The 27,688-nt window shown below is 40.6% G+C and overlaps 1 protein-coding gene across 2 annotated transcripts in view; it reads left to right on the top strand.

Annotated features, from left to right (window-relative positions):
* Positions 1-27,688, top strand: part of TIAM2 (TIAM Rac1 associated GEF 2) — a 296,813-nt gene that overhangs the window by 242,574 nt on the left and 26,551 nt on the right. For both annotated transcript variants that reach the window (XM_033937889.1, XM_033937890.1), the window contains 6 exons: positions 3,044-3,112; positions 5,047-5,172; positions 14,419-14,527; positions 22,182-22,361; positions 25,707-25,825; positions 27,341-27,449. In XM_033937889.1, coding sequence (XP_033793780.1) covers positions 3,044-3,112; positions 5,047-5,172; positions 14,419-14,527; positions 22,182-22,361; positions 25,707-25,825; positions 27,341-27,449 — 712 coding nt within the window. The remainder of the gene's footprint in view (positions 1-3,043; positions 3,113-5,046; positions 5,173-14,418; positions 14,528-22,181; positions 22,362-25,706; positions 25,826-27,340; positions 27,450-27,688) is intronic.

The raw sequence follows: 27,688 nt of genomic DNA on the forward strand, positions 1-27,688 counted from the left end.
AGACAGATGCTGAAATGTTATCATAAATTAGGGAGGCTAACAAACTGGGTAACACATTAATAATGGGTGATTTCAACTACCCTGATATTGACTGGGTAAATGTAACATCAGGCATGCTAGGGCGATAAAATTCCTTGATGAAATCAAGGACTGCTTTATGGAATAGCTGGTTCAGGAACCAACAAAAAGGTAAAGCAATTCTAGATCTAGTTCTTAGTGGAGTGCATGAATTGGTGCAGGAGGTAATGGTTCTGGGGTCACTTGGTAACAATGATCATAACACAATCAGATTTAATATAAACCCTGGAATAAGTTCACACAGGAAATCCAATACAACAGTATTTAACTTTAAAAAAGGAGACTAGATAACCTGAGGAGAATGGTAAAAAAACAAAACTTAGAGGAGCAGCTGCAAAGTAAAAAAATTTACATCGTGGAATGGATGTTATTCAAAAATACCATCCTGGAAGCCCAGACTAGATATATTCCCTGCATTAAAAATGGAGGAACAAAGACCAAACAGCAGCTGGTGTGGTTAATGAGTGAGGTGAAGGAATCCTTCAGAAAGTAGAATGGCAAGTCAATTGAAAGGTGCTAATAAGGAAGGCAAAGAGAGACCTTGAAAAGAAGATTGCTCTAGAAGCAAAAACACACAGTAAAAACTTTTTTAGATACATTAAAAGCAAGAAGCTGGGAAGAAAATCATTTGGACTGCTAGACGACTAAAGGATAAAAGGGGTTCTCAGAGAAGACAAGGCCATAATGGAGAGATTTCCCTCTTTTTTTTTTTTTTTTTTTTCCAAGCTGCGCTAGAGGTCTTTAGTGCAGGCCGGTGATTACAGCTTTTAATGCTTACCCAAACTGTACACAAATAGCAAGCAAAAGTAGCATTGAGATGTTTCCCATTTTGTATTTACAGTTGTTAAAGTTTCAAGTTTAATAAAAATTTGATTGATCGCCTATCTTAAATTCTAGGCAATATACAATAATAGTAAAAAAAACGGGGCATTACAAGTTTAAAATACTCAACATAAAACTAATTACTAAGACAAAAACAGACAAATGAGAAACAAAAGGGAGAAGGGTGAACTACAATAAAGTCAAGAAAAGAGACGATCATGACACAGATTCTTACTAAAATCAGGTAAAGGAATTTAGACACTGGTCTACACTATAGACATTATGGCCTGGATTCTTTAAACAGTTCTGTTTTTTAGGCGCTGGTAGGGTGCATATGCTCAGTGAAAAATGCCATTTAAATGCTGATTTTCGCTGATTTTCAAGGCATCTACCAGTGCCTAAAAAATTGGCGCTCTGCACTACTATACCGTTCTCCCAAAGGAGCTCAGAACGGTTTACATGAATTTATTCAGGTACTCAAGCATTTTTTTCCTGTCTATACCGGCGGGCTCACAGTTTATCTAGTGTACCTGGGGCAATGGGGATTAAATGACTTTCCCAGGGTCAAAAGGAGCAGCGTGGGTTTGAACCCACAATTCCAGGGTGCTGAGGCTGTAGCTTTAACCCCTGTGCCACAATTTGGTCACTAGTAGTTTGTAAAGTTTGAAAAAATAAAAAAAAATCTACTTCTAAAATTGACATGCCCTAATACCCCAGGACTCCTTCTGAATCTTTGCTCACTTGGGTCCTAAATTCAGCTGCTAGATATCGCCATTCAACAGTGATGGGGGCTTTTTTCTACCAAGGGCTGCAAAAGCAGTCTCTGTAGTATTCTCAACCACTTTGAGGAGCCAGGAATGGAGCGTTGCCACTGAGTCATCGGGTCAACCTTGTATTTATATTTTGACTTCAGCACTTAAGCCAACATCAAAACTTACATCCCCAACTGATCACTGAGATCCCAAACAGAAAAACTGCTGGTCCTGCCACCAGGCCGCTCACTCAAGTCTGAGACAGCCCGAAGACGCTCATATTTTCATTACATACCCAGAATGTGGTACATCATCCCCCCATCCATTAGACCACTAGACAGTCTTTGGAACTTCAGAAAAACCGTGAAAATCTTCCTCTTTACAAACCGAGCTCCTTGAAGACCCATGTCTACACCCCGGACAGATGGAATCCCAAAGACACCACCTAATATACCAAACGGAATCTCGCTAAAACTCGCATGCCACTCAAATATAACCTGAATTGCTACCACTTTTCTCTGACAACAAAGATGCACCCACCAGCAAAGAAAGCTATTTCACTTCCTAGTATATCTATACTGGAAATGCTGCAATTTAAACCACCCTATGTCCACTAAGTCTGTATTCGTAAGTCTGCTTGTTATGTCTATACTGTAATTGCTATAATCTAAACCCCTTGTCCATGCTGTAAATGCTGAAGAGTCTATGTCTCGCTAAAGTTTGTCCTACCCATACTATGAATGTACTCCTGTAACCTGTTCTGGGCTCCTTTGGGAGGATGGGCTAAATAAATGACTAAATAAATAAATAAAATATGTATGCAATATGCTACTACTGTTTAAATGACCATGACATACACTTCTCCCTCCGAATTTGCGGGGGATAGGGGCAGAGCCGGACCGCGAATGGTGAAATACCGCGAATATCTTCTGGTCCGGCTCTAACCCACCCCCAGTTCCCTCCCGCCTTCCCCCCAGCATCCCGGCCATACCTGGTGGTCTAACGGGCTTTCGGGGCAGGAGCGATCTTCCTACACTCCTGCCCCGTGCAGATCGCCAATAGGAAATGGCTGCCGTGAGGTCCCGTAGTCTCTCGAGACTACGACAGGAACTCCCCACAGCCATTTCCTATTGGTGATCTACACTGGGCAGTTGCATAGGAAGATCGCTCCTGCCCCGAAAGCCCGCTAGACCACCAGGTAAGGCCGGGACACCGGGGGGAAGGCTAAACTGTGGGTTTTTTTTTTCTTTTTTTCCCCTCCCCCATAAATCGCGAATATGTGAAATCGCAATTGCCAAAACCGCAAATGGGGAGGGGGGAAGTGTACTAGTATCTGTTTTGATTTTTTTTGAGATGTGCACTTGAAAAACTCTCTCTTGTTTTTCTTGCAGGACTTGAGCTGCCTCTTTGAACTGTACCTAGAGCCCCTTCAGAATGAAACCTACCTCACTCAAGATGAGGTAAGAAGCAGTTGACTTTCATTTTCATGTATTTGGTTTGGGCCACCTTCTTATATCCTTTCCAACAGATATTATTAAATCTTAATTCTATAAGAATTCAATATCAATCTTCTGTATGAGTTGCTGGAGGTAATTTTGGCCCACAGCCTGACCATAAAAGATCAAATAAGGAAGGTAGTGCAAAGTGTCTTCTTCAAACTTAAGTCATTAACATGTGTTAGGTATTTTCTTTTTGACCATTTAAAATTGCTCATCCATGCATTAGGATTGTCCTCTTTGGATTATTTTAATTTACTTTATTTGGGTTGCATTGAACCATCCTTAACTCAATTACAGGTTCTTCAAAATACAGCAGCTATGCTGCTTAACCATGCACATCATATGGAAAGAGCTACTCTTGTTTTTAATTAAATTACACTGTCTCATTTGTGCTCATTGTTTCTTTAAAATCTGTACTGTGTTCAGAATTCTACATGAGCAAGATCCAAGTTATATGCCTCGCTTGACTTTCTCTTGAAATTCTATGAGATGCTCATGAGGAAAAGATTATTTATTACATTTCTTTTCTGTTAAAAATGTTAGATTTATGAGATTTCCACACTGATCTCCTTTTCTTTACCAGGCTTCTAGGGTTTGGAATTCTTTACTGCCTATCATTAGATTTGAGCCTTCTTATCTTAGATTTAGAAAAATTTTAAAGGCCATAATTATTCCTGGCTTTGTTAAAATTTGCAAAAACCAAAGGAAGAAAACTGCAGAACAGATGTACTTGATGCAGGCACTTTATTGAGTCAGTCAAACCGTTGTTTTAAAAAAATGATCCATCTTTTGTTCTAAAGAAACAGGAACCCGACATGGTCCGTGTTTCGATTTAAAACAGTGACTACCCTCACGCGCTACCTTTTCATAGGCGCCAAACCCCTGAGGAAGATGCCAACCATATAGGCAGCCAAACATGATGAAGATGATATGTGATTATAACCAAGACTCCAAATATTAAAGGACTTTAGGCCCATATTCTATAAACGATGCCTTAACTTTACCCGCCAGTAGGCACTCTTCCGGCACTTAAGTTAAGTCCAAAACACAGTTTAAAGTGGACTTAAAGCAAAATTAAAGGTGCCTACCGGCACCTAAAAAGACACCAAAATCACACCTCTGGAGACGCTTTATGACGCTTAACACCATTCATGTAAAAAGGTAGATGTAAAAATATAGGCCCTGAAAACTCTGGCCTACCTTTCCGGTGCCTATCTTTCCTGAAGGTGCAATTCTGTAATTGACACATGATTGGTGACCACCAATGGCGCCATTTATAGAATCCGGGCCTTAGTGCGTATTGTAATTGCAAGGAGATGGGTATATTCATTGTGAAATAGCCTGAAAACCAGACTGGCTCTGGGTCCCCTAGCACAGCTGTGGGAGTCAGGATCTCAGTGTAGATCGCCTAATGCAAACCTTCATGTATTGGCCATGCTGTTCATTGTTGTTACCCAGAGGTGAAACAAAATTGAAGGTTGTAGGAGAGAAAAACTCCATCATGAGGCAGCAAATCGAGATTAATTTGTATAGAGAAACATCTCCAAGGAACCTCTTTCTCTTATGCATCCATGCCTCCCATCTTCCTATTTTGAGTATAATATATTCTATATAAGTACTTTTATGCTGCTGCTACTGCTAACCATTTCAATAGCGCTACTAGAAATACGCAGTACATATTAAATGCAAGTACCCTTTTATGTTCCTAGTGGGTTCAGAATCTAAACTTTTGTACCTGAGGTAAAAGATGGTAAAATTACTTGCTCAGAGTCACAAGGAGCTGCAGTGGGACTTGAACCCGGGATCTCAGCTCACTGCACTAACCTCTAGGCTACTCCTCCACTCTGCTTATGGACCTGATCCTATGTCTTCTCTTTTTCCTTTGTTCCATTTAGATGGAGTCCTTGTTTGGAAGTCTACCTGAGATGCTAGATTTTCAGAAAGTGTTTCTACAGACTCTTGAGGATGGGATTTCATCAGCTTCGGATTTTAATATGCTGGAAATGCCCTCTCAGTTCAGGGTAAATACTGACTCGCTGTCTGATTTGGGGAAAAGGCAGGTTGTATTTTGAGTTCTTAGTTCGTCGATTTGGTCTCTGTACAAGCAAGTTCAGAGCTAATGACTTTGGCTTCTACTAGGCTAAAGTTTCCCTGGAAGAATTAATAAGTGTAAAAAAAAATGAGAAAGGAAAACGTGATTATTGAATACTAGTATTTTAGCCCGTTACATTAACGGGTGCTAGAATATATGTCTGTCTGTCTTTATTTCTGTCCCTCTCTCCCTCCCGCTGTCTTTCTTTCTGTCTGTCTCTTTCCCTGGCCCCCTTTGTCTGTCTGTTTTTATGTGTCTCTCCCTGCCCCTGTGTCTTTCTTCTTTTCTTTCTGTCTCCCTTCCTCTCGCTGTCTGTCTTTCTTTTTGCTGTGACTCCGCACACTTCTCTCTGTCACATCTAGCCAGGAAGGAAAGAGGAAATGATGTCAGCAAGGCAGGAGGCAGCAGAGAGAAGCCTGTAGTGCTGCAGTAGGCAACGAATATGAATCTATGGCCATTGGTGACATATCATTCTAAAAACTGAAAAATTCTAAAATTCAAAATGTCTTTGATTCCGAGCATTTTGGATAAAGGATGTGAACCTATACTCTGAAGTCTATGTATGAGACATACTTCTTTTGTTATATTAGCCAAGCTCCTCTAAGTAAAATTATGTCCATATAGGGTTTAATTTACAATCTAAATTGTAGGCCTCTAACATTTGAATCTTGCTAAATATCATCTATAAAACCTGCCTGTTATTTGTGTACCAACTGTCCCAAAGTTCCACTCAGTCTCTCTGCTGTGATCTTGACATAAAACTATATCAGCAGCCACAGCAGCAGCAATCCCTCCCCCCACACCACCTCTCTGTACAGTACAGCCTTGAACTGTACTATGGTGAGCAAGAAACAAAGATGGAGGTGCATCACAGGTCTTCTCTGTACAAGAGATCAGGACAGATCATAGGTGTTCAGGTAACAAGCTATTGCTGCCTTGCAGTCCTGCTGGATATGATATTGTGATAGCTGCATTTTTTTAAGATGAAGACTAGAAAAACCCAATAAACTGCAATAAACTAGCAAACACAAAAGTCTTCCCTAGCCCTAGTAAAGGAGGAGGGGCAGAGACATCCGAACCAAGAGAACACCTAAAACAAATAATTTGTGATATGAGTGGAAAACCCTCAGTCTCACAGCCTGCTATGGGAACAAGTCCCTAAAGCACCAGCTGTCACAATCAAATCCCAGAGCAGGTGTTACTTGTGAAACATCCCTGGGTTTCCAACTAAATTTACTAGTGCACAAACGTGCTGCTGGTGAAAAATAAAGTGAAAAAATACGTGAAAGAATCACTGAACAGTAAAATGGTTCGGATATCTCTGCCCCTCCTCCAAGGGCAGAGAGCATCCAAAATCACCCGGGCTGGCTAGATGCTGACAAAGTCAAAAAACAAAAGCAAAAATTACTTGACTTCTTCCGCTGAAATCTGGAAGATAGGACAACCGACTGAAAAAGAAATGGTCCAATGGGGCTCCGTTTCGAGGGGAACCACCCCTCTTCCTCAGGAACTAGCTGAATAATCCGGTTGTGCTCTCAATGCCAGCTGATGAGTAGAAAGTCCGAAATGAGAATAGTGCTAAACCAGTGGGGAACACCTCCATGTATTTGAACCGCAGAACTGATGACGTAGCAACGTCATAAACGTCGTAAACACGTGATGAGTCCGAGAAGTTTAAAATCCAGAGATAACTTAGAGCAGGTTCCTGAAAACTATGAAGGTGACAAGTTGATTTATTTACAACGGAGAGAACAATATTGGATTTTCGAACTCCAATCTTTACAACCATTAGGTCTCAACGAATACATCGAATGGCATTGTGCCATTTGAATGACCTCCTTGAGATCTGTCTTCTTATACTTTGGCATTTGCTGGTTCATATATATATTTTTTTACATAAGTTATCTCTGGATTTTAAACTTCTCGGACTCATCACGTGTTTACGACGTTTATGATGTTGCTACATCATCAGTTCTGCGGTTCAAATACATGGAGGTGTTCCCCACTGGTTTAGCGCCATTCTCATTTCGGACTAGGTACTGATCTAATCTAATCTAGTATTTTGGAGTCGCGCTATGCCTAAACAGGTTCAAGGCGACTTATAAGGAATTACAGAATGTATAGTCGCATTATAGAGTTATGAAGGGGAAAGTGTGATGCAGTGGTTAAAGCTACAGCCTCAGCAAGCTGTGTTACACTAGCTTGGTGGGCCATACGAACTAGGCCACCAGTGTCCCTCAAGAGTTTTTTGCTCTCTAATATCCAGATACTGCCACTATTACTTATACCTTGCTTAATTCTATGACGCTGTTAATGTGATTAATGGGTGTTTAATTAGGAATGGGGTGGGGGAAGGGGGCTGATTGGGGGGAGGGGGAATTTAGGGTTGAAGTTCTGTAAATAGTAGACAAGATATTACATACTATGTTCTGTTGATTGTGTTGCTTGTGAATTGTTTCAAGTTTTTCAAGTTTTTATTAGGATTTTATATACCGCCTATCAAGGTATCTAAGCGGTTTTTTACAATCAGGTACTCAAGCATTTTTCCCTCTCTGTCCTGGTGGGCTCACAATCTATCTAACGTACCTGGGGCTATGGAGGATTAAGTGACTTGCTCAAGGTCACAAGGAGCATTTGCTATGTATATCTTAGGGCTCCTTTTACTAAGCTGCGATAGGGCATTAACACGCGCTGAATTGCCACGCACGCTAGACCTTGACACCAGCATTGAGCTGGCTTTAGGTCTAGCCACGTAGCGTGCGGTAATATCCTGCGTGCGCTAAAAACGCTAGCGCACCTTAGTAAAAGGAGCCCTTTAGTCTTTCAATAAAACAGATTTGAAATTAAAGCTACAGCCTCAGCACCCCGAGGTTGTTGGTTCAAACCCACACTGATCCTTGTGACTCTGGGCAAGTCACTCAGTCCCCCCATTTCCCCAGGTACATTAGATGGGTTGTGAGCCCACAGAGACAGACAGGGAAAAATGCTTGAGTACCCGAATAAATTAATGTAAAACCGTTCTGAGCTCCCTTGAATGAATGAATGAATGAATGGAGAAATAGGGAAGAGAGAATGGAGGTTCTATGACTATACTGGTATAGCTCTTGAGTAGAGTGTGGGATTTAGTGACTTTAGGTATTTCGACTTGGTTGTCTATGGTTTTCAAGGGTATCAGAGTAGGGTCAATACCCCTCCCCTCCTTCCTACCTCCCTCCCTCCCAAATCCTCTTCTGGAGGTATCCTACTTCTGATTGCATGGGAATTACCATATTAGCCTCTAACTGAACTCTGCATGAAGCTCTGTTTGGTATCATCATGTATGACATCTGTCCTCACATCTCTCACAAGGAAGTAGCTATTCCATCCTTGTAACTTTTGAAAATTGTCCCTTTTGATGGTAATGCGGACTGTTTACCGATAAAAATAGATGAAGTTAGTAATAAGGCTCAAGTTTTGCTCTACCTTTTGACGCAGTGGCATGCCAGAGCATGACTGAAGCATTCTCCTCCCTGAAAATGGAACTGAAGAGATTTTGCTGTCATGAGTTCTGAGACCCAGTGTGGGTGAAAAACACTATTTAAAAAAAAGCAAGGGCTTAGCTATTTTTACTGCCACAGGATTATAATTAAGTTGTATGATAAAGATTATCTAATGATGGCTTAGAGGTGGGTTAGGAACAGATACATTCTTTTTTACAGAAATTTCTTCTTGTTCTTCATTTGATCATTGCTGCATATAATATATATATATATATATATATATATATTTTTTTTTTTTTTTTTGAAAAGTGAAATGATTTAATTAAATAAATAAGAAGATTAGATGTATTGCAGGTGATGTGTCCTGACAAATTCCTCGTCCCTGTAAAGATACGATGAGTAGTAGTCTTCTTCGCCTTCTTTGTTTTTATTGGTTCAATATTTAACTGTTTAAGGGCCTGTTTTACAAAGCCGCGCTAGCAGCTGCAGCGCGGTAACGGCCCCGAAGCCCATAGAGATTTAAAGGGCTTCGGGGCTGTTGCTGCGCGGCTTTGTAAAACAGGCCCTAAGATTATTGTGGAAATGTGAAGTACTCCATACTGTGTATGTATGTGAGCCGCTTTGGTTTAAAGCAGATTAGAAATGTTTTATTTCTTTATTTTTAAATTTTCTATACCGTTTTTTTCAAAAATGGTTAAGTTACATACATAAAATATTATAAAAAAATCAGAACAAGATAAGAACAAAAACAGACAGATTCAGTCTTTACATAAGGTCAATAAATTTGCTTTTAACATGTAGCTCTACAGGAAGTGAAGTCTGACTGTGTGCAATAGCATTCTCAAAAGTAGCCTGTAGTAATTAAGTGACATGTTTTGAAAATTATAAATGATGATGATTTTGGGATGTATTACTGAAGTATAATCCTGTTGAGCTTGTTAAAATTCAAACGCATGACCAATTCGAGAGCTACTAAGGGTGTGCATATATTGAGGACAGAGGCAGGAAGTACATAAGAGTGATGGCTGGGTCAGACCAATGGCTCTGTAGCTACTAACCAGCCGATCTTCAGGGGGACTTAATTTCTTGTTTGTGTTGTGCTTTTCCTGGAGAAAAGGATGACAATTTCTAAGAACTTGTCTTAACCTTGTCTGCAGTCTTCCAGCAACATATTTATGCCATAGCTTGAATGTGTGCTGACAGAACACATTTAAGAAACAATTCTTTCAAAATCTGCTTCCAGTTACTTCATGAATGAAGTTTCCCTCAGTGAAAGGGTATAATAACGGTTAACTTGTTTCGTAGTTTGTTCCTTTTGACCTTTAATTTCATGTGTTTTAAAGTTATTTTTTGTATGTTAATGTTTTTAGAGTATAAGCCGCCCTGAAGGTATTTCCAAGGCGCAGGGTAATACATTTTTAATAGACTTGAAACTTTTACATCCCTCATGACTTTAGAAACTTCTGTCATATCTTCAAGCTGAAAAGCTGGGGCAGCTGATGATTAAAGTTAGTGTGGTATAATGAACAGTGTTGGGTATTAATATATATATATATATATTTTTTTTTTAACTTGAAAATTTTTCTTTATTGGACAGAAAGCATACCAAGATACAATACAATAAACAGACCACAACAGACTGCAATTGGCAATGAAAACGGTACAATACAAATCCACAGCAAGTTCACAAGATAGGCCACACAAAATTTAAGAACCATCAATCAAACAGTACAGTCCCCATCCAATCCCCTAGAAAACCAGGAAGAGCAAATCCCTTACCAGCAAAACTTATAACCAACTACCAAACAATCAAACCCATCTACCACCCACCCCTTCCCCCTCCCAGACAGACTCTCATCCAACAAAATGCCAACCAACAATGGTAGAAAAACTGGAGAATTAGAAAAGAAAAAGAGCTCACACCTTCCTCAAAACCAGGCCAGCGTTCAATCCGGCACCAAATACTATCAAATTTATGCAAAGGGTACTTAAGGGTAGTGAGTTTGTACTAAACATGCCAATGATGCAATTTGTCAACAACCTGCCTCCAATTAGGCTCATCAGGCCGCTTCCAGCAAGCAGCCAGTACCAGTCTGGCAGCTGTGAAAAATAATTTACAAAAACTCACTACCCCCTCAGGCATAGAGGGGTCAAAGATGCAAAGAAGTATCATCTCCCATCCAACCTATAGCTGACTTCCCAAGATGGCATACAACAAGCTAATACAAGCAGACCAAAACTCGTGAACCCGGGGGCAGTCCCACCACATTTGCAAATAGGAACCAAGCATGCCACAACCCCTCCAACACTCCCCCTCCCTGCCCATTTTCGCAAACTGCACCGAGGTGTAGTACCATGGCAAGAGAACCTTCTACCCATTCTCAACAAGGGGAGTAGTGATACCCATTGAGCCCACCTGAGACCAAATCTCTTCCCACTCAGAAGGAGATAGCTTCTGCCCCAAATCACTTTCCCAAGCAATCACATAGGGGAGAGGAGACCATGCCCTATAACCAAACACCCTTCCGGAGCACAGGACCTACCATCTGTTCAAATATAGTCTTCCCCTCCCCCCCCTCCCCCGCCAAATCCTGGAGAAGGCCAGATGATTGAAGGTAATGCTTGACCTGCAAATATGGAAAGAGATCCTGGGGCAACAACCCATATCGATCACATAACTCAGGAAATGGGCGAATGTCCCTCCGAACAGGATCCCAAAATTGTGCAACACACACCAACCATTTCGCCTCCCAGGCCTCAAACCCCCTCCCCCCCATCCTGTCAAGGCCGAAACTCTGGATTATAGTGAAGGGGAGTGAACCATGAATATTTCCTACCATCCAACAACAACCCCTTAACCATCTTCCACACCTGCGGAGTCACATAGACCGAAGAAAGAGCTCCCACTGCGTGATGGCAGATGTAAGAGAGGCACAGAAGCCAACTCCTCCTGTTCAGTGGTCACCCAAGACTTACATTCATGCTCCTGCCATTCAAGCACAGCCCGCAACTGGGCCACCTGTTAATATTTAACCATATTCGGTACGGACAGCCTCCCCCTTCCCCCAAAGCTGACAGAGCATCCGTAAGCTCACCTCCATTCATCTGTGCGCCCAAATAAAGGAAGACAATCTACGTTGCACCCTCTTCAAAGTAGAGCGAGGCACCCACAATGGAAGAGTCTGAAAAAGGAAGAGAAGATGTAGGAGTATCATCATTTTCATGACTTCCATGCGACCTAGCCAAGAAAAGTACATCCCTTCCCACCTGTCCAAATCAATACGAATTTGACGAAACAGAGGAACATAATTCAACTCAAAAGATCCCCTCCCTCTGGACCAAAATGGACCCTCAAATAACGCATAGATTTTTTAACCCAGCGAAAAGGGAAGAGCCCCCGTAAGACCTCTACCTCACCTCCGATAAAGTGACATTCAACAGTTCCAACTTAGTAAGATTAACTTTAAAGCCTGAAACCGCCTCATAAGTAGAGAGTTCCTCTAACACTGCTCCCAAAGACGTCACCGGCTGCTGAAGAGTAAAGAGAAGATTGTTGGCAAACAAATTCAATTTGTACTCCCCCGAAATCATCTGGACACCAGTAATTCCCTGATGTGCCCGAACCCGTTGTGCCAGAGGTTCCACCACTATAGCAAATAAAAGAGGAGAGAGGGGACAAACCTGTCAAGCTCCATGAGACAAAAGAAAGGGGGCAGAATAACTCCCATTCACCTTAATACACCCCAAGGGGTTTGTATATAACACCCGATTCCAAGCTAACATGCGAGGCACCACTCCAATAGCTTCTAAGATCTTAAAGAGAAACGGCCATGACACATGGTTGAAGGCCCTCTCGATATCAATTGACAAAAATACCGTGAGCTGCTGCAACCGACGAACTCGCTCCATCAAATCTACCACCCTCCTAACATTATCCCCCACTTGCCTTCCCACCACAAATCCCGATTGATCAGGATGAATCAATCTAGGTATCCAGCTCATCAGGCGATCAGCCAAAATCCTAGTAAAAATCTTGGTGCTGACCCCCCAAGAGCGAAATGGGACGAAAGGAGGCACACAAATTTGGATCCTTCCCCTCCTTGGGCAAGATGGTTATACCAGCCAAACTCATAAAGAAGGGCAACTGGCTACCCGGCTGCCACGTATTAAAAAGCTGAAGCAGCGGCGGTAAAAGCAAATCACTGAAACACTTGTAAAACTTTACAGTAAAGCCATCCAGGCCAGGTGACTTCCCAGTCTTCATAGTCTTAAGAGCCTGGAATTGGTCAGTCCAAACGCAAAGCATCAGGAACAGCAATTTTCCCTAAATTAGCCGAATACACATTGTCCACAACCCGATCATTATCTGGAACCGTCTCCGGCATGTACAAGTGCTGATAGTAATCCATAAAACGAGCTTGAATCTCCTCCTCACCCCAACAATCCTCCCTCCTATCACCACGTATCAACAAAATATTATTACGAGTATAGCAAGTCTGCAGTCTATGAGCCACCAATCTGCTCGCCTTATTACCACCCTCAAAGCATTTTTGGCGTAAGAGCTGAAGATGAAACCGTATTCTATCCACAGCATGCAGTTCCAACTCATGTTGCACCACTTTTAGCTGTTGGAAAACTGCCCCATCCCACGGCCGCCGCTTATGGATACCCTCTAAAGAAGGGTATTAATATATTTTTTAAAGTAATGAGTAACTTTAATGATTTACTTTTGTGCAAATGTAATTAAATAACTATAATATTTCATTTTTCAGTAATGAGTAATATAACATCTAATTACATTTTTGTGACGTCAATCCAGTTTTCTTTATGTTATTACTAAGCCCATTATTGGGTGCTTCCGTTTTGTCCTTTTCCTTATTTGATCTCCCTAATTGTATTGGATCCTCTTTTTGAGGACGTGAGCATTTTCTGGTTAGCTGTTTTCATTCATAATGGATGGATTTTCAGTTGCTAGAACTAATTTTGTCAGGTTGAAACAGCTGTTTTTATCCAAGAATTAAAAAATAACTAAAAGTAACACATTGCTTTCAGTAAACAGGTAACATAATACAGTACTGTACTGTATATTACTTTTCCCTTGCAGTAACTAGTAACTTTAATATATTATTTTTACAAAGTAACTTTCCCAGCACTGAGAATGAGAAGGAGCACCTCTGCTTACCGAAGCCCGAACAGCTAAGTAGGGTTTTGTTTTGTTTTTAAATGGGCACAGATGTGCATGGTTACATGCACATCATCTGTGTCCATTAATAAAAACCAAAAGCTGTGCTTTTTTAACACTACCTGCACCTCCAGACTTGTCGGTGATTTTGATGCATTAAAAAATGGTGCTTCATTTTGTGCATCATCTGGGCATCAATTGGAGTGCTCATTAATTAGATCATTGTAATCCATTTACATACGATTATCAGAGACTGCTACAATCAGCCATTTTGGACAAGGACAGCTGAAATACTTCGACATTAAACTGGTTAAAATTAGTTTAGCATCGATTGTTAAATGCACAGTGAGTTTTGAGCATATGGGCCTAAGTGAGAGAATGGGCTGCTGAAATGAGTACATTGGAATGCAGATTCCGACTCCAGCCTTCGCATCACACCCTTCAGTTCTTTAGACAACCTCTACAGCCTGCACTCATCTTGCTGACTCCTGCCCTGTTTATTTTTGTCTTTCAGAAATTACTGTTCTCCCTTGGAGGTTCGTTCCTCTATTATGCTGACCATTTTAAACTTTACAGTGGCTTCTGTGCAAATCATATCAAAGTCCAGAAAGTTCTAGAAAGAGGTATGGCGTGTTTACTAAATGACTCGTAAAGTTAAGTGGCAATATATGATTGTCTGTGGATTCAGTTGTTGCCTATGAAAGTGGACCTGAGCAATATCTGATTTTTCTCTTGTCTTGTACTGTTTATATTTTCTGTGCCCTGGCAAAAGCCCCTCCTTGGGTTGGTTTGTTTTTTTTCACAGCACTTAGAGAGTTGCTCAGTGCCAGAAATCAAACTCATCCCCGCTAAGATCCATTCCATCCCTGCCTGTCCCCGCAAGTAATCTCTTCCACCCTCGCCTGTACCCATAACTTTCAAAGTAGTTATTTTATTTAATTATGCTATTGAAGTACTCGTATGTTAGAGGCTGTGGTAGAGACCCATTTACAAAGTAGATATTCTTCCCAATTAACATTTCTAAATAAGCAAAGACACTTTATTCATTTGGAAATAGTAATTGGGAAGAGCACATACTTTCCAAAATGGTCTCTGTCAGAGCCTCTAATGTAACTATAAAATATAAATACTCTAGCAGCAGATGAGAGGATCCCCAAGTTTCGTCAGCTGAAGGCCTCCCCCCAGGGTAGTCAAAACTACTACTACTTATCATTTCTATAATGCTGCACGACATACACAATGCTGTACATTAAACTCCCTTTTACCAAGCATGGCATGCAGCAGCAGCTTATCAGTACACCCTTATTTCTTCTCTTAAACAATTCAGAAACAGTCTTCTTCCTCAGTTGGTGTTATAAAGCACTATAGAAGAATCAGTGCAAAAGCTTATCAGGGATTTTCAGATATCCACCTGAGTAACATATCCCGTGGTGGTTGGATTCAAATTTGAAGATTATGGAAAAACGTATCACAACAACAGAGTCTCATGTAGTTACATTGCAAGCGGTATCTTCATCAGCTGTTAAAGATTTTCATATTACCCATACGAAATTTGAGAAAATGGAAAACATTTTAAGGGCAAAAAAAACCTACGATTGGTCAATTTCCCAAAAACTCATTTATTATCCCCAGAAATTTTAATTCGGAAATATTTTAAGGAAGTATTGGGGCTGGCCGACGCAGAGAAATTGCCCATAACAAATCTTTACTATATCCCACGGAAAAAGAAAAGTCCTGCAGATCTGGGTGTAGACGAGTTGGAACAGATAGAGTTTGATCTAACTGGTTTCCTGGAAGACTCGCAGGATATAATCCAAACTGGATCTACCCTATTGATAACTTGTGCAAGAGAGATGGATAAATCTTTAATTATGAAAGCTTATTTTCAGAATAAGCTTCTTAAATTTTGTGGAGATAATGTACTGATCTTTCCAGATGTGTGGCCCAAGCTAAACAATTGAGAAGAAAAGCTTTTTTAGCTTTGAAATCAAGGGTGTTGGCTTTGGGAGCCACATTTTATTTAAAGTTTCCATGCAAATGCCTAGTTAAATTTAAAGAAAGTGAATATGTATACTGGTAATCTATTCAATTGGAACAATTTTTACAACTTCATGAAACTTGTAAGGCTGCCATCTGATTTAATAGTAGTTTGGAGTTTAGATTTACGATGCACCATAAATATTTGATTTTTTGATCATGATTATGTTTGAATGTATCGATTAGTTAATATCAGGATGTATTCTCACATTATGTGGACTAGAGGAGATAGTGAATTATATTTGAAATGTTTTATTTTTCTGTAATTTTCCTTTCTTTCTTATTATCTGTAAAAATGATAATGATGAAAACTTGATAGATAAAAAAAAAATATATATATATAAGATGGTCCACAGGATTAATTGAAATTGGACATCTCATAATAAAAATTATACAAAGTACTGATGAAACAAGATTGATTTGATCATCTTACGAAAAGCTAAATTTGAGCAGTCACTATGGAAACTATTCAATAATGAGTTCCAAAGAGCTGGACCAGCATAGGAGAAAGCCCTACTTCTTGTTGATGATAATTTGATTAAATTCAAACCTGGCAATTGAAATTGCTTTTTTTGTGAAGAACACAAAGACCTTGCTGGTAAATATCTTGACAGCCTACTTGACAAATATTCTGGTTGTCCAGTGTTGTAAGCCTTAAACATTAGGCAGAGCAATTTGAATTCCAGGCATTTACAGATAGGTAACCACTGCGAGTCATATAAAACGAAGGCAATATGCTCATTTCTTTTGACACCCATAAGTAGTCTTGCTGCACTGTTCTGGACAACCTGCAAATGCTGCAGGTTATTGTTTACTAGATCTAAGAAAGAGACTATTGCAGTAATCAAGACAACTTGTAATAAAGGCATGAATTAGTTTAGTCAAGCTGACTTTAGTCAAGAGAAATCTTAATTGACGTAGCATACATAAAAACAAGACCTCACCACGTGGCTTTTTTGAAGTTTGTAACTCAAATGATCATCACACCGTACACCCAGAGTAGTCAAGCGCAAGGAAAGAAACAATTGATGTCCATTTAAAACAGGCAAAACTTTCAGAGTCCTATGTTTACAAGATATACACATTGCTGACGATTATTCTCTGATAACCAGTCTGATCATAATTGTCATTCAAAAACATAAGGATTTGAATGTTGTCAGCAAAAAAAAATGAAAGCTGCTACTTATCAAATTACATCTTCCGTCACCTACTCTTCCGTTCCCTTCCATCTTCAGTCTACTTCCTGTTATCTTGTTTTTACCCACTGTAATTGTTACCCTCTGCTCATTCATTTCCCCACTTGGTGCCACCATTCCTAGCTTCACCCTTCGTTCCCAACATTTGCACCTCCCTACCCTCAAAGCCTGACATCTGCCTTCCATTTTACTTCACTTCCCCACCACACCAGCATCCTGCTGTCCCTTCTACCGTGCTCTAGTTTTCTCCCTCTCTCTTGGTTCCCTCCGACTGAATAGCATCCTCACTCCCTTCTACCCCTGGATCCAACATCTCCCTCTTTTCCCCTTCCTCCTGCACCCCCATGACTCCATCTCTCTCATTGACTACCATCTCTCTCTCTCTCTCGCTGCACAGAGATTTGGAAAAGAGAGAGACTGGATCCAGGGCTCATCTCTTCCACCCCTCTAGTGCCACATCCAACGTTTCTCCCTCTCTCAACTCTCCCCCCCATGCAGCATTTCTCACCCCTCTAAAGTAGTCCCTTGCCCTAAATTTTTCCTTCTGTCGCCCCTCTACAGCCCCATGCCACATTTTCCCCTGCTACCTCCATAGCCAAAAATGCGTCCTCTATCTCCTTTTTTTCCACTTAACATCAAAAGCCTGTGGGCAGCGGTCTCTACACACTGCCGGCGGCTGACCCTGAAGACTTCCCTCTGATGCATTGAACGTTGCAGAGGGAAAGCTTCCAGGTCAGCCACAGGCAGCGTGTAGAAATCATTGCCCTCAGCCTTTTGAAAACAGATGCAGGTACTACTTTAACCCCAGAGGTAATTCCCAGAGGCTCTGAGGTGTTCCCGCCAACCCTGTGCAGCTCTCTAAGGATGAGTTAATAAGGCATGCAAGTCTTAGCACAATTACTTACATGTGGTTTAACACTAATTTCACTCCCATCTTTAATATAGTGTTTTTAGAGCTGAAAAAGTGCTTTAGGTTTAATGCATTTTCCATGCAAATGCATGGACAAGACCTGCTTAACTATGTGCTGACAGAGCACATTTAAGAAATTATTGTTTCCAGTACAGAACTTCACGCACTTTATACTTTTACAACTTTGGACTGGTATTAAATAATTAGCATTAAAGGTGAAATAATTTTTTCACCTACATTTATTAGAATAGAAGTAAATAGAAATTTTTATAAAAATTCTGAGACCCAGTCCCCTACCTAAATCCTTCCAACGCACTCATCTACTTACTCATGTATTCACCCTACACACCTTTCTTGGTCCCTTCACCTGCTCCCACTCTGCAGAAGCCTTTAAAAAAATGTGTGCATTCACGGTAGGAAGGGGGGGAGGGGAACAGCAGTCTAGGAGTGGAATTAGGGTAGAGTTTGGGGGTTTTCTGGTTTCATTGCAGAAACTCTCAACTCAGGCTGCCTGGGCTGGATTACAGAGGCTCGAAGTTCTTCACTCAGGGCCAGCTTAAGGCATGAACCAAGTGAGGCACTGGCAAGGAGACCAAAAGCTGTCTCGCCGGCTCACCACTACATATAGCTTTCAGCTCACACAAATGGATGAGAAACTTCCTTTATAAAGAGGCTTTCAATAAGACATGGTTTGTGTGTGCTAAACAGGCTGATATTTGGTTTGTGAGATTTGTATGTCAGCTGTGACATGACTGTGTGTGCTACTGGTGAAATGTAGTTTTTCTTGTTTCCAGAAAAATCTATGCTTAGGAGGAAGAGGAAGGAGTTTCCTGAGTAAATAGGGATTTCTTTGCTCAGGGGGAGATCTGCGAAGTCTATGAGGTGTGGAGTAGAGAATGACACGGAGACAAATTTGTTCCCATCCCCGCAGAAACTCAATTTCGTCCCCGTGAGTCTTGTCCCTGCCCCATTCCTGTAAGCACAAGCCTCGAACACTTATGATTTTAAAGTGTTTGAGGCTTGTGCAGATGAAGATGGAGCTTGCAGGAATGGGGCAGGGACAGGAAAGAACTCGCGAGGATGGGACGGGAAAATGAGTTCCCGTGGGGGACGGGGAAAGATTTCTCCCTCGTGTCATTCTCTAGTGTGGAGGTCACAGATGAGTGCAAAGAGAATTAAATTTACATAACAGTTTGTTGTTGTTTCCTGTGGAAAAGGGAAGGAAATTCTACTCATTAAAACCCTTTTACCCTAGGTGGAGGCACAGGGCGCCCTCTATCAATATGGGTTCATGTGAGCTAGCCCTGGGACTCCTGACATGTAGCCCCCGACCTATGTGAGTTAACATGCAGCTCTCTTTTCCTCTCCCTCCCAGCAGGACTCCTGGATACATAATCCCGTCAGTATATCTACTTTTTTTTCCCCTCTCTTCTCTTCCCTTGTCCTCCCTCTCTTGCGGGTTTCAGTAGAAGAGGAAGAGGAGAAGAGTTGGATGCATGCTGGGCTGTGTCATCCTCTGACTGCAGGATTTAACCCGCAGAGCTCTAATGTTATGTTATTTATTTCTTATATACCGCCAAATCCGTTAAGTTCTAAGCGGTTTACAAAGAAATATACATTAAATATACGATAAAAGATATAATAAAATAAGATAAATAAATAGATAAAAGAATGGGTACTTTGAAATTCCCTGTCTGTCCCGAAGGCTCACAATCTAACTAAAGTACCAAGGATAATTTAATTAGTAAGTAGTAGATAGGAAAATAAAGATAGCGAAAATGAGATATAAAGCATCCTAACAAGAATACATAAAACTTTCAATATCAAACTATTAAAGATAGAACATACATACCAAATTAATAAAGTATTAGAAAGAAACTAATTATATAAAAATAGTTTTAAGAATTAATCAAATATAGAAATATAGGAAAAAATAAGCATTTGTAGTGAGGAGAAAAGAAGAGGTATAGGATGTCATATGTATAGAATGGAATGAAAAACAGTTAAGCAGTAGAATTCTAAGAAAATTTTGAATGAAAACAAAAATAAAAATAGATAAAAAGAAATAGATATATCCTGTGTGATTCACATTCTGAAATTAGACCCAGCATGACAAAGGAAGAGAATGCAACCAGCATAGAGGAAAGGAGGCAGGAAAGGAGGGGAAGATAGAGATGTCACAGAAAGAGGGGGGGGGGGGCATGCCAGAGGTACGTATGTCTAGTAGTGCTAAATAAATGATTATTAGTAGGGTACTGTGGATTGGGGCGGGGAGAGAGTGGAGAAGGACAGATGGGAATTATGTTTCTTGTATTAAATATAAACTGTATAATCAGAGCTGAAAAAACTAGTGTTACGAATATTGTGGAGGTGTTTTGTGCAGTGATTGAACAAGGGAGCACTATAAAGTTTAAAAGCTCTGAGGCTGCTTCCTCTATATTTATTATCTCACTAACTTCTCTTTATGAAATATTTTGTTTGGAGAAGGTAGAACTATAAGTGCTGCGACTTTTATTTATTGGAGAGTTTTTGTTTTGCTTTTTTTCAATTTTTGAGGAGGGGAGAGGACTGCATGCCTGTGTCTGTATCCTGGAGGGGCAACATGGGGGTGAAAGGAGAGAAGAGAAGGAGGCAAGCTTTGGAGGGGAAACTGTCTGAAAGAGGGCTGATGCGTTCAGTGGAGGAAATTGATGGGATGTGGGCTAATGCCTTGGATAGAGGCTGACCCCCCCTCCCCACACCCCAGTTTCAGCTGAAACTGCTACCGAACTGTCTACCCACTTTCTTTAGAAATTGAAACTGCAGCTGAAACTGGTTTTGGTCAAAGCTGAAAGAGACCAAAAACTAAGATTTGGTTCTCCGAATGTGAACCAATGAAGCTCATTGGGGATTGTCAGAGTTTATAATTGGCAGCCCCCTGCTAAACCCTCAAGGGATTGCCCTCCAGTCCCAGAAACTACAAACACAGGCTATTTTAACAAGGACTTCTCAAAAATTTAGGCACATTTAGATTCCCAAGTCGATGATGATGTAGTTAAATATCCTCTGAGAAAAGAACTTTGTGAGAATTTGCAAAAAAAAAAAAAAAAGATTACCAGCTTTTTGTGCTTACCCAAAGTGCGTACAAGTAGCAAGAAAAAGTAGCATTGAGATGTTTCCTGTTATATTTAGTTATAAAACTGATTAAGGACAATCCAGAATAAAAAAAAAAGCACATTGATGTTATTGAATGCGAAGACTATATGCTCTGAAAAATTACAATCAAGAGCAATACACTTTTCAAATTAATTTCGAGTATATAAACTTCATTTAATTGTAATATCATTTCCCTACTAACACTATAAGCTGACTAGTACTTGTGCTTGAAAACAATTTCAGTGCAGTTTATTAAAGTGTGTGTCTGTGTGACAGAAATATCTCTCTGATTTAAGAACATGCACTAAGCATTTATTTAATGGCTTATTGCATCTGGTGATTATAGCCTGTTTTTGGTTTTGTTTTGGGTGTTTTTTTTCTGGATATACAAGTTAACATTTTATTTATTTATAGCATGATTTTATTTAAAATGCATTCCAAGTTCTCCTTTATTAAATCAGATTATTTTTAAAAAAATTTGTTCCTAAAAATGCTAGCAAAGGCTAAACCTCTGGCTTTCTAAGTCTTTGTATTAATCTAGTTATGGGAGGAAACTTTCTCCCCCTTTTTACTAAGCTGCGGTAGAGGTTTCTACCGCAACCTGGAGCGCTAAATGCTTTGATGCTGCTCCAACGCTCATAAAATTCCTATGAGCGTCAGAGCATTTAGCGCTCTGGGCCGTGGTAGAAACCTCTACTGTGGTTAGTAAAAGAGGGCCTTTGTTAATACACTTTGGAGCCTGAAGATACAATTCTAGTTTTTGATACTTGAGTAACACAAATTGCCTCCATTTATATTGCATTATGTTTATTAAAATCTTTATATACCGCATATACAGCCAAAAATGTTTAACTGTGCCAGGAAGTTCCATGGTTGAGTCTGAGTTCTATAACACCAATTCATCAAAGACTTCATTTCTGGTGATTATGATATACTCTTTTCATGACGTTGATATCAGTAGTGCATCTGGTCGTCTTGTCTCTTTTTTGCCTCCTGTAGCTAAAACAGACAGAGCCTTCAAGGCATTTTTGGATGCCCGAAATCCAACAAAGCAGCATTCTTCTACTCTAGAGTCTTATCTGATCAAGCCTGTTCAAAGAGTGTTGAAATACCCCCTGCTGCTGAAGGAGCTGGTATCCCTGACAGATATCGAAAGTGAAGAACACTATCACCTGACAGGTATGTATGTGAATGAATCTTAAGAACAGTCAAATGTGAATTGCCATTGGAGAATGTGGTGAAATCATTTAGCTTTTCAGGGTATAAAAAAAGTTTGAATAATTTCCTAAAAGAGAAAGCCATAGGCCATTATTGAGATGGCTTGGGGAAATCCACTGCTTGTTCCATGGATAAGCAGCATAAAAATCTGTTTTACTACTTAGGATCTACCTAGATACTTGGGAACTGGGTTGACCACTGATGGAAAAGGATACTAGGCTTGAAGGACCTTCGGTCTGGGGAGAGTTGGAAGAGATAACGTTTGTTGCTATAATATGTCTAAGTGTACTTGATTATGTATGTTTTTATTGTAATCCACTTAGGCACTAAGCAGAGAAGAAATTTTTAAAATAAATAATTTGATGACTTGTTTGCATTAATGTGGTCAGTGAGGTATAGATGCTGTATTAACAAATTCTAATCCCATTTCATGTCCAATCCTTCCAACTTTCCTCTTCTCAATCCCCTTCTCTCTAGATTCTAGATTACTCATGCTCTTCCCTTCAGTAATTGTATTCTAACCCAGATCGTTTTTCCCTGTATCAATCTTCGACTATTCACATCTTTAGATTCAAAACAACTTGGTTCTCTTCCAGCTGTAATTTGTATCCCAGTTCAAACTGTTTTTTCTCCCCACTTCACATACTCACTGTATGTATCTTGTTGTAAACCGCTTTGAACTTATGGTATAGCGGTATATAAGAAATAAAATTATTATTATTATTATGCCCGCTATCTCTTCCAGTCCTTGTGATATAACTGGCTTGAACTGCATAATCTCTATATTACTGATGGAGTCAGCCATGTAAATGCTTTCCCTTTTCCCGTCAGGGCAATACGAGACACTAAGGTGCCCACTGTCCTTTAGGATTTTGCAGGTCTGTGACTGAATTCAGGAGTATCCCAAGCTGGAATAGTTTTCTTTGCTACACAGTATCCAATGCCCCCTACTCTGCCCATGGGCCGAGAAGGGGAGTAATTTTTCCTACCTCATGCTCTTTATGGCTTTACTTGCACAGCCCTTGGGATAGCCCTGACTGAATTTACCGCTTTGTGCATTGTTGGCCTAATTTCTAGAGGTTTTCTCCATTTTTTGGTGATAACTTTATAAAGCTTTTTTCTATGCGTTAAGCAGAGTGGGGTGGAGGGGAACCTCAAAGCATATGGTTACAGACAATGGGGTTGTCGGTAAGTTTCCCCCGATTAAGAAGAGCAGGCAGACACTGATTAGAAATAAAGGGCTAGATTCACTAAGCTTTGCGAGCCTTCTCCAACCAGTTTGCGAGCCTTCTCCGACCCCAACCCAATTCACTAACTTCCTGGCCGATCAACCTCCCACCCGATCTGATCCGTGCATGCAAATGAGGGGAAATGGCATGCAAAGTAGGAAGGCAGCAATTCACTAAATCAACGAAGGAACACCGATTGGGCTGGCCGACCCAAAAAGAAGAGACTGCTGAGGACCCGTCGCTCACATCCTTGCCGACTGTCCTGCTCTCTGCCACCCTGAAATTCCAGCCCTGCAGCCCTGAAATAAAACATTTTAAACACATCTCCCTTGTGCAAAAAACACAAGAAGGCAAGCTCTGCCGACTCTCCTACTCTCTGCTGCTCTGTCCCTGCCGGCTCTCCTGCTCTCTGTCGCCCTTCCCTGCAGTGCGAGCCCGTAGTTTTAACCCGTGGATTAAAAGCGTGTTCTGTTCCTGGCTGCAATGTTTTCTGTTCAAGCATGCCTATTCTTCCTATACGTGCATGTTCCCAGGTTTTTTTCTTGCCGTATTATTACCCCTTCGTTCCAGTAAAGCCCCCCCTCCTGTTTTGACCTCACTTGTGCGGAGAGCCAGTGCATGCTCAGACTACATCTACCAGCAAAGAAGATAGTTTGCGCAAGGGTCTGGATCGCTCTGCAGCGATCCGTGGGGTCACTGTGGGGCGTGCCTCCGATCGCATTAATTTGCAAGAGAAAGCGTAGTGAATCAATCACCTAGGCAGACTCGGCCATGGATCACCCACGGATCGCCTAACAAAGGTAAGCTTAGTGAATCTAGGCCAAAGTGGTGGGGTACACCAGATGAAAGTGCTCTGAAATTAAATCCTTAGAGACTAGAAGCCAGTATTCAACCAGCAAAAGAGTTGTCACGGTCACGTGTAAGGACTGAGTAAAGATGCTTAACTGCAGCTGATCTTGAGTAGAGAGTTCAAGACCATTATAGATCATATTTCTAGAGAATGGCACAGGGACACAATTTTCCCCGTTCCCGCTGTAACTCATTTTCCCATCCCGTCCCCGCAAGTTCTTTTCCTGTCCCTGCCCCTTTCCTGCAAGCTCTGTCCTTATCTGCGCAAGCCTCAAACACTTTAAAATCATAAGTTTTCGAGGCTTGTGTGGTTAAGGCAGAGCTTACAGGAACGGGGCAAGGACAGGGACAGTGACAAAACTCATGGGGACGAGACAGGGAAATTGAGTTCCTGGAGGGACGGGGAAAAATTAGTCCCTGTGGTCATTCTCTATATATTACAGTAATCGGTCCAAATTAAGATGAGTGCATGAGTTAGCATTTGAGAATATATTTGGGTTCTAGAAATGGCTTTGTGGAACAAATGTGCTGTAAGGCAAGAAATGTGCATATTAAGATGTAGGGAAACCCAGATTCAAATGCTGCTTCTCCCACAGGTACTCCTTGTGGCTTTGAGTAAGTCAGTTCACCCTTCTTTGCCTCAGGTACAATTTAGATTTAGATTCAAAGCCCACTTGTACAAGGGAATAATAACTTGTGTACTTGCTTGTAACTCCCCCTTGAGCTCAGATTTGGAAAAGGCAAGAATGACTCTCGAATCTGAATCCAGACATAACACAGACTGGCCTTTGAACATGACTGTCAAATCCAGAAGAAACCAATATAGCCGAAATGTTTCTCATCCATGGTTTTCTTCATACATAATTACTACTCTATATTTCATACGAAAATATCCAAAAAATTCTGAATCCAAAGAACAAGTGCACACAACCAAAGCTAAAATGTTTGTAAAAGTTTATAAATATTGAAGCCAATTAACAGGGAAGCAGAGAGTTAGACTGACCTGCTAATTAATGTTTCACAGCTGTTCAAACTGTTTTTAATGTAAAGGAATGGAGGCTCCTGTAGCTGCGAAAACTATAAAGCATTTAACCGTAGTATTGCTTTGAGACCACCAATTCCTGAGTCTTCCTTTTTGTGTCAATGCCTGTCTCTTCTTATTCCTTCTGCGCTAGAGGACAGAAGTGTAAAACTGCTAAATGACCGATTTTGTTTTTAAATATCTTAGAAGCACAGAAAGCTATGGAAAAGGTGGCCAGTCATATAAATGAGATGCAGAAGATCTATGAAGAATATGGCACTGTCTTTGGCCAACTTGTGGCAGAGCAGAGTGGAACAGAGAAAGAGGTAAAAAGGTTTACATAGTCACCAATTATGACAATGTGGTGGTTTTTCTGCAGTAAGATTGTTTTCAAAAGTTAGCTTTGGTCATCTAGAACAGTGTTTTTCAACTTTTTACACCTATGGACCGGCAGAAATAAAAGAATTATTCTGTGGACTGGCATCGGTCTGTGGACAGGCGGTTGAAAAACATGGGGCTAAGTCATGGGCCAGACCCCGCCTATCTCTACTCAATCTCCACCCCAGACCCCGCCCCCCATAATAGTACTAATTGCACCTTGCATGTCCTGTGCCTCATCTGGAAGTCTTCCCTCTGACGTTGCAACGTCAGAGAGAAGGCTTCTTCAGGCGCAGGATGCCCATAGGAGCCACTGCCCGTGGCTTTGTGCACTGAATCAGTTAAAAAGAGGGAGCTGGCTCGAAGATAACGCCGCATCGATCACACCGTGGACCGGCGGTTGAAGAACACTGTTTTGGGCCTGATGCTCGTGCTGGCCCTGTGGACCGGCAGGAAATTTCTGTGGTCCATGGACCGGTGGTTGAAGAACACTGATCTAGAAAGTCATGTGCTAACTTTTCAAAACCTAGAGAACTCTCTTAATATTCAAATATAGGTATTCATTTACTTTGGTCTGACTTATTATGTTTCGACTCCTGGAGCTCCAGCTTTTTTATGGTCCCAGGGATTAAATAGTAGATATATTCACTTTTAACATGTGACAAATATAAATGTCAATACAACTAACTTTACTATAACAGGCAGCAGTAGACCACAATTAATGTGGAAAGGCAGGGAAAGAGAATGTTCTGGTTAGTGAGAATTTTCTGTTTAAAATGTTAAATAATGAAGATTTATTCCAATTAATATCAAAATTCAACCAACTGTTGGGTAGTCAAAGAAGTTTCTAGATCACAAATCATCACAGCACAGGGATCTTGATTTTTTATTTATTTTTTAAATTTATAAGTTTTCAAATTAAAGACAGGCATACAATATTTGAATACAGATTCATAATGGTATACCCTAAATAATAAATTTGGTGACATAACTCACCAACAGGGAAAAATATTTTAGACCCAAGAAAGGAAATTTAATTTAAAGAAAAAAATTACAAACTGCGAGGACAGCATTGGAGGATCAAAGACAGCAGCTGGCTCGTTTTTAAGCTGTGAGTAGATCTATCGTTCCTATCATTACTCCTCCCCTTTCCTTAGCCACAATAAAGTCCAACAATTGCTTTAGTTAAAAAAAAGAAAACTTTTCCCACCTTGTGAAATACAACATTTGACAGGAAATGTTAGTATAAAGGATTTTATTTTAAATAGATAGCTTCCAAAACTTCAGATAAATGTTGCTATCCTGTACTAACAAGTATTTCACAAATGTGAACAAATCTTTTAGCAGCTGAATTTTTGTGTTTAATATTACAAATTCTCATATTTCAATGATGCATATTTTAAACTTGTTTGCAAATGAGTCTTTTAGTCATGTTTGTTTCCGTTCTATGGCATGTGCTACAGGTTACAGAGCTTTCTATGGGGGAACTTATGATGTACTCTACGGTGTTCTGGCTGAATTCTTTCCCATCTCTGGGGAAAGTGAGAAAAGACCTGGAGCTTACAGTATTTGGTAGGTTGTTTTAAATGAGATGAGTGACTTCTTTGTGAAAACAAGATTACACTTCCCCCTCCGTATTCGCGGTGGTTCGGTTCGGAGCAGAGCCGGCCTGCGAATATTAAAAAACCCGCGAATAATATTCGGGCCAGTTCTGCCCCTAACCCTCGCTTCCCTCCAGCTATTTTAAGCCCTGTAAGCCCCCCCTTAAGCCTTACCTGGTGGTCTAGTGGGTTTTCGGGACTGGAGCGATC

Source organism: Geotrypetes seraphini, chromosome 3 (assembly GCF_902459505.1).
Source record: "Geotrypetes seraphini chromosome 3, aGeoSer1.1, whole genome shotgun sequence".
NCBI lineage: Eukaryota > Metazoa > Chordata > Amphibia > Gymnophiona > Dermophiidae > Geotrypetes > Geotrypetes seraphini.